This window comes from Dipodomys ordii, unplaced genomic scaffold (assembly GCF_000151885.1).
Source record: "Dipodomys ordii isolate 6190 unplaced genomic scaffold, Dord_2.0 Scaffold12, whole genome shotgun sequence".
NCBI classification, from domain to species: Eukaryota; Metazoa; Chordata; class Mammalia; order Rodentia; family Heteromyidae; genus Dipodomys; species Dipodomys ordii.
In genome coordinates, this window is record NW_012267228.1 from 85,877 (window position 1) to 99,281 (window position 13,405).

At 50.5% G+C, this 13,405-nt stretch overlaps 1 protein-coding gene across 1 annotated transcript in view; it reads left to right on the forward strand.

Moving 5' to 3' along the window:
* Window positions 1-4,038: 4,038 nt before the first annotated feature.
* Aldh1l1 (aldehyde dehydrogenase 1 family, member L1) overlaps window positions 4,039-13,405 on the forward strand; it is a 33,977-nt gene continuing 24,610 nt past the window's right edge. Inside the window, 7 exon segments of the mRNA XM_013010520.1 lie at window positions 4,039-4,191; window positions 6,203-6,437; window positions 6,853-7,018; window positions 9,269-9,370; window positions 9,950-10,039; window positions 10,775-11,039; window positions 13,170-13,177. Coding sequence (XP_012865974.1) covers window positions 4,065-4,191; window positions 6,203-6,437; window positions 6,853-7,018; window positions 9,269-9,370; window positions 9,950-10,039; window positions 10,775-11,039; window positions 13,170-13,177 — 993 coding nt within the window. The 5' untranslated portion in view covers window positions 4,039-4,064.

Consider the following 13,405-nt stretch of genomic DNA (forward strand, 5'->3'; position numbering starts at 1 on the left):
TGGGTGGTAGATGTGGGTAGTGTGGTGCTATGTCTTATATTTTTGTTTGTTTTGTAGAAAACCAGACATAATGTATCAGGTAGAAGATTCTGAAGTAGATAGGCCTTCAGTGCCAGGTTCTGTCTTTACCTGGTAGAGGGTTAGGCTGTATTTCTGTTTGATTTAATAGTTATAATTTTATCCACTTTTCGAATGCCCTTGTTTTTGTCTCCTTCATGTGTTTGGTTTCTCCTAGGCACTTCTTAAATAGGGTCTGACTTTCAGGCCCTTTTTTCTCTATTTCCTGTTATACAGGTGCCCTACTCATGTGACTGGGGGGAGGGAAAGAAGTGTTCTGTAGTCCTCTAAAATGAGTCGGTGCCCTTGCCTGTGACCTTCACAACTACTCCTCAGTTCCTCCTCCCCACTTGAAGTAATGCAAAAGGCTAGAAGAGGCTGAAGTTGTTTTTCCTTCTTACCAGGTTGGTAAGTCCTTTAAGAATAGAATTGCTGAGTATGTTTACCACCCCCTACCCCCCCCGCCCATGGTCTTGGTACTTGAGCTCGGGGTTTGGCATCACTTGGCTTTATTAGAGATAAGAATCTCATGGACTTTCCTGCTTTGAACCACGATCCTCAGATCTCAGCCTCCTGAGTAGCTAGCATCACAGGAGTGAGCCACCAGCGCCCAGCTCTGAGTATGCTTTTAAATGGCTGCCTTCTCTCCTCCGACCAGCAGCACAAGGAGATTTCTCTCCTCTTACTTTGAGAGCCTGTTAGGGATCTTGAAAACAATGTCCACAAATGTCTTACTCCCCTAACTATGGCTCTCAACCTTTTTCACATTGAACCTCTAATAACTCATTAACTATACTGTACACTTTTTTACCCTAGTTCTTAGCTCTGGGTCACTTGCTGGTCTGGTAAGGTGTGGTTGTCTGTGTCCACCTGTTGCTATCTCTGGCTTGTCCTGTGATCATCTGATGCATCTAAAGAGAATTGCTGGCTTTATTTGTTTAGCTTTTGCTTTGTGTTGACTAAAACAATAACTTCTGACTTTCTTCTGGCCTAGAAACTAGAAGTTCTATTTTTAATTTTTTTTGGAAGGTTAGCCAGTTTCTAGTATACTCAATAATCCACCCTTTCCTGCTATTTGAAAGGCAACATTATCATATGAAATGGTCCTTTATTTCACTTTCTTTCCTCCTTTTTATTATGTGTGAACATGCACACATTCCTACACTCGGCTTGGGGATTGTTGTAGAAACCTTCACAGACATTAAAATCCTCAGTGTCAGTCTCTTACATAAAGGCCTTGCATGTCCTCGAATCTGCGCCCCTCCTTCTGTGTGCCTCATGCCCTCTGGATGACTTGCAGTACTAATGCAGTGCATGCACTGTATGCATGAGACTCTGCCACGTTATTGGGGAGCAACAAGAAACCAAGTTTGTATGGATGAGTACAGACGTAATTAAAAAAAAATTTGGTCTGCAAATGCTTGAATCCACATATATGGCACCAGCAAATACAGAGGGTCAGCTGCCTGCGTGATTAGGAATTCTCCAGCCTTTCTTAGGTCCATACATACAAAAGTCCTAAATGAAGGTTTATCTAATGAAATCGAGCCCTGTGGTAAAGAAGAACTTGTGACCAAATAAGCTGTGTTCATTCTAAGACGGCAAGTATACATAAGCTATCCTTGGAACGCAACTAAATTAGCGGTATCTTCCATGGGTGCCAAAAAAAATGCTTGACAAAATTTAGGGGCGGGGAGGGAAGGAATAGCCTGAGAATGGAGTTCTGTGGTAGAACTGATGATTCGTGTGTATGAGGCCTTGGGTCTCACTGCTCAAATAAACACGTAAGATTCCAAGACAGGGACCCAGAGGTTTTTCTTTGTTGTTGTTTCTAATGTACCTCATGATTTCTTCTTTTTTTGGGGGGGGGTCCGGTCATGGGATCTGAACTCTGAGCCTGGGCGCTGTCCTTCAGCTCTTCAGCTCAAGGCTAGCGCTCTACCACTTGAGCCACAGCCCCACTTCTGGCTTTTTTCTTTTTGCTTATGTGGTGCTGAGGAATCGAACCCAGGGCCTCAGGCATGCAAGGCAAGCGCTCTACCACTGAGCCACCTTCCCAGCCCATGTACCTCATGATTTCTTGTTTTTTTTTTTTGTATTTGTCCCTCTATAATTTACCTCCTGTTTTCTCTGTATTTGATTTTGGTACCCTGGTATTGTACATACATTTATCTGAATTAGGGAAAGGAAAGGGAACAACAAAATGGCGAGACAAAGGACAAAGGGGGAACCAATGCAGCAGTGATACTCACCAGACACTATGTTGGAAATGATCTGTACAACTTTGTGGGTGGGAGGTTGGGAAACTGAAAGTAACATGAGAGACAGGGTAACAAGTTTGATGAGAAATGTACTCACTACCTTACTTATGTAGCTGTAACCCCTCTGTACATCACCTTGACAATAAAATTTAAAAAAAAAAGCTTGACAAAGCTCATCAATAAGTTCTTAGCAGAAAGAATAGACCACAGTTTTACTGGTTTAGGTAGATAAGCATCTATTTTAGAACTATTTGTTGACCCACCTTTGGCTGGAATGAAGCCCGCCGTGGATGCGTAGGTGGGTGGAGTACACAAAACCCATCTTGTGACGTTTTATGTGGCCCTGATGGCCACATAGGCTGGTCACCTATAAGCTGGAAAGCTAATTACAGTGCTTTCTCTCAGAGACCCTGCGACCTTACCCAATCTTAGGTTCACTTTGATTGCCCCTTACTCATGGCTAACTGCTACCTGTCATTCCCCTCTTTAGGGCTTGAGATGCTAAAATATTTTAGAGAATGGGAAGTGGAAATCAGTCTTTAGCCTCTTCCTACTGGTATGGGGTTTAGGCTCAGCAGCAGTGTCTTAGCCTGGTTCTCTGTAGATGGAGCAGCAGCCATCTCCAGTCCCAGCTGACCAGAGGACCCCGGTGACAGGCACAGCCAGTGGTAGTTGCTCTTGAGAAGTAGTTTAGTAGAGTTAGCCATTAAGGTGCTATTACTTGTGCTGGGTGCTGGTGGCTCACACCTGTAATCCTAGATACTCAGGAGGCTGAGATCTGAGGATCATGGTTTAAAGCCAGCCTGGGCAGAAAAGTCTATGAGACTCATCTCCAATTAACCACCAGAAAACCGGAAGTGGAGCTGGAGCTGTGGCTCAAGGTGGTAGAGCGCTAGCCTTGAGCACCAAGGTCCTGGTTTTGGTTTTGGTTTTCCAGGTATGAGCAAAATAAATGAACAAATCTAAGGGAAACTTGCATTGTCTAATTAGACTTGATGTCGCTCTCTCTCTTTCTCTCTCTCTTACACACACACACACACACACACACACACACACACATACACCTTCCTCCTTACTCATCCCAACAGCATCCCTGCCCCTCACCCCTGCTTGGAACCCACCCACTCACCACTGGCCAATGTGGGCACCCTTTTGAGCTCAAGCTCCCTTTTCCCCTTGGGTAGCGCCCTGGCTCAGGGCAATGAACTTAATTCATAGACAAGTAACTATCTGAAGAATGTGGCTTCTTTTTCACAGGACTGGTAAGTTGCAGAAATATGTTCTAGTACCGTTCAGAGGACTTGTACCCCAGGTTCGTGCCGATCCGGAGAAACTCAGGGTTACACTTCCTGCCTGCCTCCTCCGCTGTGGTGAGGGTATACTGCTGCCCGTGACTCTGGGTTACGTGTGCACACTTTCTTTCTGTGGTCCCTTGCACAGGGACAGTTACCCTGTAGTGGTCTGCTGCCTGTAGAGCACTAGAGGTGGCTAAGAGCAGGCAGGGCAGGTGCTGCGAGCTGCCCCCACTTGAACGGGCCCAGCTTTCCCCAGGGAAACAAGCATATCTTTTTTTTTTTTTTTGGGTCCGGTCATGGGGCCTGAACTCTGGGCCTGGGCACTGTCCCTCAGCTCAAGGCTAGCGCTCTACCACTTGAGTCATAGCGCCACTTCCGGGTTTTTTCTTGAAACAAGCATATCTAACCTGCAGCTTTTTCTCCCCAGTTCTCTTCAGCTCCTTCCACTGCCATGAAGATCGCAGTGATTGGGCAGAGCCTGTTTGGCCAGGAGGTCTACTGCCACCTGAGGAAGGAGGGCCACGAGGTGGTGGGCGTGTTCACCATCCCAGACAAAGATGGGAAGGCAGACCCCCTGGGTGAGTGAATAGCCCAGGGCAGGCAGGGGATGCAGGGCCTGACTGTCTGGGCAGATGGGCAGCAGTGGGAAGTGGCCTTGCGATGGGGCCTTGGCTGGAAGGCAGCCATCTTCTACCTTTATTCTGAGTCTGCTCCAGTGCCAGCTGCTCCTGGGTCTTTTCTACAATAAAGTGGCAATCCCCTCCCCTTCTGACTTCGGGGTGAAGTCTGTGTCCTCACAAAAGCCCTGGAGAGCCCCCCCGTTCAAGCTTCCCTGACTCAGTATTCAGGCTCTGAAACGGTCTCGGGGTCAGAATTCTCAAAGGTGGATATACCCCATACTATTATTCCCAGTGTCTGTTGAAACCGAGTGCTGAGCCCCGCGATGCAGTAGAAGGGGTCGGCACTGGGAGGCTTTAGTTCTGATGAGCTCCTAGGTGGGGCTGGTGCCCTGTGCTAGTTTTGAGTGGGAGCCTGCGTGGAGGAACAGACCCTCCAGGCACACTTGCTACTCTTTAGCTTGTGGGGCAGGACTTGAGGAGGGACCTTTGATGTAGGGAGCGGGGCTTATAGGTGTGACCAGGTACAGAGCTGTGGCTTACAATGAAAAGCGAGACTCCTCTACTCTACTCCAGCACCACCAGTGCCATTCAGGGCCCTGGTCCTGCAGCTGACCAGTGTGACCCCTCATAGGCCCTGCTCACCACATCCCGAGCCCTGCAGGCTGACTCCAGAGAACCACCAGCTGTCCCTCCCAGACCCAGACCCAGCGTGGTGAGACTTCTACTTGACTGTGGCTCTGATGTCCTGCAGAAGTATTTCATTGGCCACGGTGGTACCACTCTTTAAAGTACCCTTCCTCCCAGCCATCGGACACCACAGCACAGTGCCAGAGAAAGGGCTCAGGCCAGTCAGGGCAGATGGCATGTCAGATGCTGACTGAGCATTGAAATCCAAGAAGCATTCATTAGGTAGTGAAGAGGGCCCAGCGGTGTCAAGGTAGTGGCTGCTGCACTGGAGGTATGACTGCAGATGTGGCCAGGTTTGAGTATAGGTAGTGGGACTGCAGGCAGGCCCAGGCTGGGAATGGGAGGCGGAGTGCAGAGAGCTCCAGGGCTGGGAACCGGAGGCGGAGTGCAGGCCTGTGAGAGGTGTGCCGCTCACCCCAACAGCATGAGTCCTGCAGCCTGGGACTGGGCCTCAGGCACAGCAGGGGAGGTGCATTGAGATGAGCTGCAGATGTGGGGAGAGACGTCCGTTGCAGCTCTGGAAAGGAATGGCACCCAGGGTGAAGCATCATAGTTGGGGTGATGGTCAGAGGACTGGACCCAATGAAAGGACCAAGCCCCTTCCTTCACTTTCCCCATCCTCCCTCCATGCTCCCTCTGGTCAGGGAAGGGCTGACAAAGCAGGAGTGGAATTCACACAGCTGCAGGCCTCCACCACAGAGAGCTGGGGCTGGGCAGACAGCCGTTTAGTGCTGGCCATGGCAAGGCCTCAGGACAGGGTAGGTGAACAGGGGTCCAGGTGGTACCTGAAAGAGCGGGGGTCCCTAGAGGTCTTTGTGCCCAGCCTAAGACATGTCCAGGTGAGGAGACCCTGAAGACTCACCTGTGGCCAGTTCCAGCCCCGCTGCGCTGCCTGCCTGGTCCTGGCTGGGCGGTCAGAGCAGGGAGGGAAAGGCATAGAAAGAGGGTTCCGGAGCTACTTAGCTGGGCAGTGGGTGTGGCAGTGTGTGAATGGCTGGTAAAAAATGGGGGGCTGGTTTGTTTTTTTTTGTTGGTTGTGGGGTTTGAGCTCTGGGCCTGGGTGCTGTCCCTCAGCTCTTCAGCTCAAGGCAAGCGCTCTACCGCTTGAGCCACAGCACCACTTCTGGTTTTCTAGTAGTTTTTGGAGATAAGAGTCTCATGGACTTTCTTGCCCAGGCTGGCTTTTAGCTGCAATCCTCAGATCTGTCTCTGAGTGGCTAGGCTTACAGGTGTGAGCCACCGGCACCTGGCAAGGGCTGGTTTCTTAACTGCTCTCCCCCAGGTCTGGAGGCTGAGAAGGATGGAGTGCCGGTGTTCAAATTCCCCCGCTGGCGGGCACGAGGACAGGCTCTTCCTGATGTAGTGGCCAAGTACCAGGCTTTGGGTGCTGAGCTCAACGTCCTGCCCTTCTGCAGCCAGTTCATCCCCATGGAGGTGATCAATGCCCCCCGTCATGGCTCCATCATCTACCACCCATCTCTACTGCCCAGGCATAGAGGGGCTTCTGCCATCAACTGGTGAGTTGGGACAAACACTGGGGATCTACCCTCAAATACTTCCTGCCCCTGCATCTGCCAAGTTACGATCCCCCCTCTTGGGGGCTATAAAGGGCTACCCAGGATCCCAGGTCTTTGGTGTTTACCACTTCATGTATGAGCCTCAGTTTCCTAATCTACAAAATGGACATACCATACTCATTCATGACCTTATGGGGATTAAGTTACATAAAGCATCTAGAGCTTTTAGCACAAAATCTGGCACATTGTTGGTTACTAATAAACGTTCTTCTTTCCCCTTCCCGTGGACGCAGCTATCGCTCCTCTTTGGGGACAGAGGGGACTGTTAGAGAGTGAAGAAGTCACAGTGTGGCACCAGAGCATCTTTCTTGGTGCCCCTTCCTTTGGACTCAGGACTTCACTCTTGTGCTTCTAGGACCCTTATTCATGGAGATAAGAAAGGGGGCTTTACCATCTTCTGGGCCGATGATGGTCTGGACACGGGGGATCTTCTACTCCAGAAGGAGTGTGAGGTGCTCCCCGATGACACCGTGAGCACCTTGTACAACCGCTTCCTCTTTCCCGAAGGCGTCAAAGGGATGGTAAGGCTGAGACCTGGCCACAGCTGCTTCTTCTTCTGTTGCACAGTACCACAGGCCTCTGCATCCCAGGCCTTCTCTCAGCTCTGCCTGCCTTCCCTAGAGAAGGCACTTGTCTTGATCTGGCCAGGAACCTGTTCCCCAAATTCCAGGATTCTGGAAAGAAAGGAGCTATCACTTTAGGGTGTCAAAGAGATGGGATTAGGTCTAAATTAGAGAGTCTTGTTCACAACTGATAGAACCCAACTCAAAGCAATTTAGCCAGTGGGAGAGGCACATTCAGTGACACTAACGGCAAGATGAGGTTAAATGTGAATGAGTCCAAAACTTAAGGTGCACTGCCAGAAGTCTGTTTCCCTGTTTCTTTAGTCTTTGATTCTGCTTTTTTCTATTTGATTAATTTCATCTTCAGATTGAGTGCCTGGAATAAGAGGATAGTGACTAGTAGCTTAAACCTTTTAAACCTGTTAAACCATTTTTTAATGTTTTTTATTTATTGTCCTTTATTTTAAATTTCAAAGTATTTATTATTATCTTTAAGTAGTTGTACAGAGGAGTTGCCATTCAATAAAGCAGTTGCGAATACAATGCACTTTGATCAGTGTCACCCCTTTCAACATTCTCACCTGAAACTTGTAGTTTAAAACTTCTAGTTCTTCATTTCTGTGGGAAGACAAACCCTCTTTCTCCTAGAATCTAGTGAAATATCAAGGAAAGCTGATTGATCAATTTTGGGTCATGTGATTAGCCTCACTCAACCTCTGCCAAGGGCAATGAAGTCCTTTGATTGGCTCCCTTGTGGCATGCTTGCCTATTATGGCCAAATTGGGGAACAATGGCCAGCACAGTTGGAGTGAGGGGTTTGAGTCTCTATGGGAGAATCTGTCACCAAAGACAGAGGGCAGAGCTTCAGAAAAACGGAAAATATATATGTTGGGATAGTTAACCTTTGATGAATGGACAGGCCCCAAGGACCTGACTCTGCAGTGGCTGGGCAGGTCTAGACTTGAGTGTGTGTGCAGGCCACTGTCGCTCTAGCAGGAAAGAGACTGGGGAGGACCAAAAAGCAGGGTGACATGCCCGCCAGGAGTTGGATAGGTTTCCAGGAGAGATTTGCACAGGTGCTGACTGCAGCACAGATGTCAACAGTCCCCTGCCCTTGGCCCTGTTGCCATTGATTGTCTTTATTTTTCAATTGTGTTTAACTAGATCCCTCTTTGTATTTCCCCATGGGATTATTTGCTCACAAAAGTAATGAGAAAAATCAGCTGGGCACCAGTGGCTCATGCCTGTAATCCTAGCTACTCAGGAGGCTGAGATCTGAGGATCACAGTTCAAAGCCAGCCCAGGCAGGAAACGCCGTGAACCTCTTATCTCCAATAAACCACCAGTAAACCGGAAGTGGTGCTGTGGCTCACATGGTAGAGCTCTAGCCTTGAGCTGAAGAGCTGAGGGACAGCACCCAGGCCCAGAATTCAAGTCCCACAACCGACCAAAAAGAAAGAAAAAAAGTAATGAGCAAAATCACCTTGCTGGAGCTTCACACAAAACACAGATAAAGTAAACAGCTCAAATATCCATTCAACATGATGGCCACTGATCATACCCATGTGTCTATTTAAAGTAATTACAATTCACAGTAACAGGTGTGGAGATGTGACTCAGAGATAAACACTTTCCTAGTATGCAGGAAGTCCTAGGTTCCAGCCCTGGCGCCACCATTACCACTACATTCAACACCTCAGTTTCATTAGCTGTGTTTGAAGTCCTTGGTAATTCCACATGGTTCCTGGCCACTCTGTTGGACCATGCAAACACAGAACGCATCTGTGACTGAGGAGCATCCCATCAGTAAGCAGTTCCTGGTGTCAACCACTTGGGCATACTCTCATTTCAGCCTTTCCCAACCACCTTCCTCTTTCCTTCTACAAAGAAACAGCATCGTGCCAGACCTTCAAACTTAATGCCTCCAAATCCACCTCAGGGTCAGGGTCCATCCTCCTTACAAGGTGGAGAGGACTTAGAATGAAATGTGTGGCTCTGCTCCCTGTACGGGGCTTTATAGCCTGTCTAATCTAGAGCTCTCAGGAACAGAGAGATCCATGTGGAGCTAGCAGGGTTGTGCCCACTGCTCACAGTGAAGTTAGTCAGGTTCCTTCCATGTGCTTGTGGCTATGACCCATGTCTCGGCAGGGCTGGGCATGAGGGCGGGCCCTGCAGCTGGGTGTACTGACTGGCGGGTTTCCTGTCCAGGTGCAGGCTGTGAGGCTGATCGCCGAGGGCAAAGCCCCCCGATTCCCTCAGCCTGAGGAAGGAGCTACCTATGAAGGAATTCAGAAGAAGGAAACAGCCAAGGTGAGTGCACAGCCCTGCCCACCTGAGCATGTCTGTATGTGGCTGAGGGTGCAGGCAGTGTTTGGGGCCCAGGCCAGTACTGCAGGAGCAGGACCAGAACAGGGTCCTTCCTGGTCCCTGGTTCTTCCCCAGGCAGGCAGTGCCCCCAGGGAGGGAGGAGAGCTGGGGCAGGGGTAAGTATCGGTCCAGCGTCTCCAAGATAAAGTAGGAGAGATAGTAGTTTCTTAGAACTGTAGTGAGTAGGGGAGATTTGGGGGCCAGCAGGCTGTTTCTTCTTGGGGGTTGTCATATGCTGTATGTGGATCTCCATAGCCAAGGAAACATGATTGTGAGGTCCTGTGGGGGGGACCTGAGAACTTCATTGTGGGACTTTGTGGGGCACTGGGCTGCTCAACAAGAATAGGTTGAGCTCTTACCAAATGCTGTCTGCAGACTACCCAGCTTGTGAGAGACTAACCAGGGAATCAGGCCAGGGTCCAAGAGGAAGCCCAGCAGGGGTGGGCCCACTATCCAGGGGCAGTGGGGATGTGGGGGAGGGGCTGGGGGGACTGGTGAGGACATGCATCCTGCTCTCCACAGATCGACTGGGCGCAGCCAGCAGAGGCCATTCACAACTGGATCCGAGGGAATGACAAGGTGCCGGGTGCCTGGACGGAGGCCTGTGGACAGGTGTGTTCACACATGGCTGCCCTTCAGCTTGATGTGCCGGTGTGGCCTGCGACCCGTAAAACTGTCAGATGTGTTTGAAGTGCTTAGTGAAATGCCCCCTCACCCCTTGGCCCCTCCTCAGGATACAGGGATCCTGGCTATCATCCAGTGGCTGAAGGGCAGGCGTCTGGCAACACAAGCACCCACCACAATTCTGGGATCTAGATATACTGATTTGAGTCTCACCCTAAGTTCTCAGATGTCCTAGGCCCAGTTCTAACCCTTACATAGCCCTAGGCAGGGAAGGGGCATAATACCTAGGACCAGGCTGGGCAGGGGTGGGCCAGGTGTTGAAAATCAGGAGCTCTGGGGTCACAGGGCCTATAAGGCATCAAAGGGTGGAGGACCATGTGGGGGTCTAGGCCCATACCTTGAGGACAGTCCATCCTCTGCATAGCCTCAGACTGCCCAAAGCCCTGGCCCCTACTGACTGCCCAGCCTGTGTCCAGAAGTATCCACAGGCGCTGTACTGAAGCACTCCTTTTTGTATGGACAAGCGCATCTCCTCTCAGTGACTCGGACATACAGCTTGAGTTAGAGCCCCAAGTCCGCCTCGTCCTCTAGGCCTCACTTGTGCCCCCAGAGGCAAGGTCTCAGGGGCCACTTAGCCTCGTACAACTCTCCAGTCAGGGCTCCTGGGACCTGCACAGCTGTGGCGGTACAGGGCCACCATCTCCCGTTTCCTCCTCTCCACAGAAGCTGACGTTTTTCAACTCAACACTGAACACGGCAGGCCTGGTGCCTGACGGAGAAGCCTTGCCCATCCCGGGAGCCCATCGGCCAGGCGTGGTCACTAAAGCAGGACTCATCCTGTTTGGGAATGATGACAGAATGGTAATGGGATCACTATAGTCACTCGATTGTAGCGTGGGTTCAGGGTCACCCCTCTTCAGGAATGGGACTTTTGGGCCCCACAGGGAGGCCCCGGGCTTCTCTGGGGAAAAAATAGGAACCAGTAGGGGTAACCTGGTGCCAGCCTGTGACCACTGGGTCAGCCCTGAGCACAGGCCGTTCAGAGTGGGGCCTGTGCTCTTCGACCAGTGCCCCACTCAGGAAAGAGCACCTGTGTGGGTCCTCTTGGGGAGCTCTAACTTCGGGCCTTATTTCAGTCTTCCAGAATGTGATTGCTAAGCCCCAGGGCCTCAGTGTGCTTCTCCTTGAACAGGGAGCTCTAGTGACGTACACAGGTGGGTCTTTTGAGCCAACTGAGCACACGCTGTGTTCCGATCAGTATTAGCAGACTTTATCATCAATACAGCTACTAATTCTATAAAGCACCACACAATGTTTTAGAACAATTTATGTGTGTTTAGTCTTCCAAAAACTCTAGGAGATGTGTATTAACATTGTAATAATTTTACAGAGAAGAAAAAGGAAGTGCAGAGATTTGAGTAACTTGCTCCAGGTCAGAGCTAGTTGGGGGCAACGCTGGGATTCAGACCCTGAAATTTTGGCTATGGGTCCCCCTGTGTGGCCGTGATAGCCAGTCTTGGTACTGTGGACCCCTCACAGGAAACACTGGGGGTGGACAGATGGAGGACAGGCAGAGATTCCCTCGCTTTAGAGCTGGACAAACCCAGATGTGATCTTGACCATGTTGGCATTGTACAGGCCCGACAAGGGTGTGGAGGGCAAAGCTCGGGACAGATGTTGGATCCCTCCTAGTTTTCACTGGGCCATACTCTCCCCTTACAGGGTCGGCGGCTGCCACTGGTATCTGTCATGTGGAGTGGTTGGGTGTGTTAAGTCTTCATGGTCGATAAATGTAGTCTACAGAGAGTTCTGTGTAAAGTCAGGCTTCCTGGGAACAGGAAGGTGGGAATTCTCATGCCAGTGATTTATTGAGGGAACATTCCTAGAGCATAGACAGGGCATCAAGGGCAGCAGGCCAGGCAGAGGGGAAGGCTACGCAAAGCTGTGCCTGGGGATATCTGGGCTGTTTGGACTGAGATGTTTTGCTGGTTGTGCACCCTAGCAGCCTGCCCTTGGTCTCCTTGACCCTGGAGCCATGGCCTGGGACAGTGAGACATGTCCTCAGCCTTCAGCTCAGTGCTTCTTGTCAGTAGCAGGTGAGGAGGAGGGAGGTGAGGAGGTGAGGACGGACTAGTCCTGTCCAGCCCTGGTGGCAGCGAAGGCCATGGGGCTGAGAGACGGGAGCTACAGCTACCACGAGGCCCACAAGATGGCTGAACAAAGAAACAGCCTTGGTGGAGAGCCTTGGGCTCAGTCTTGCTGGGTCTGGCTGGCCTTCCACCCAATAGAAATATCTTCAGTGGCAGGTGTGTGGGGCTGGGCAGAGAACCTGGCTCTGTTCTGAGTGCTTGACATGAGCGTGCTATTCCTACAAAGCCACTCTTATCGAATGTTGCACAAGTCTGCCAAGAATTCATCTGATATGCTTTCCTGATCTCTTGGTTTTTCTCCCATCTCCTAACAAAGGCTTAAACAACTGTTTAAGAACAAACAGGCACCAAAGAAAGCGTGTGATGTATTCCTAAGCTCAGTAAGTCTGAGGCAGATACGAGAGTATTCCAGTATTCCATTACGGCCCATATTGGACAACCAGGATCAATCACCTTAACTGCAGGGCTGGACATGGGGCCTATCTGGGGCCGGCCTGAAGTGTGGTCTCCCAGGATGCAGGTGTAGGGCTTGCTAGATTCCTCTTATCCTCTCTGCTGTCCATCTCTGTGTTCAGGCAGGTATCTGTTACCTAGATATTTCTGTAGGGTTTCTGGGAGATTGTGGGATCGGATGTATTTTCGATTGACATTCCGAGTAGTTCTGGAATTATTTTTTCCTGATGAGCAGGCATCCTTTTTTTTAGAGTATAGAAATAATGAAGTCATTACACAAGGAAAGGAAACAAGAGCATGAAATGTAACTCAGTGGTAGAGCTCTTGCCTCGCGTGCTCAAAGCCCTGAGTTCCACCCCTAGCAATGCATAAACAACAACACTGGAAAGCAAATGTGGTGGGAAAGTGAGGATTGAGGAAAGGTACAGGCTGTGTTCTTCTGTGTCTATGGAGAGTGGCCTCCCACCTCTGAACGGGGCTCCTCGTAGCTGATGTGGCACTCTGCTTCCTCCTAGCTATAAGGGTTGGCGACAGAGCACGGGTGCCCAGCCCGCACTCGTGCTCATGCGGGGCTCCTCGTAGCTGATGCGGCACTCTGCTTCCTCCTAGCTATAAGGGTTGGCGACAGAGCACGGGTGCCCAGCCCGCACTCATGTGGGGCTCCTCGTAGCTGATGCGGCGCTCTGCTTCCTCCTAGCTATAAGGGTTGGAGACAGCACGGGTGCCCAGCCCGCACTTGTGCTCATGCGGG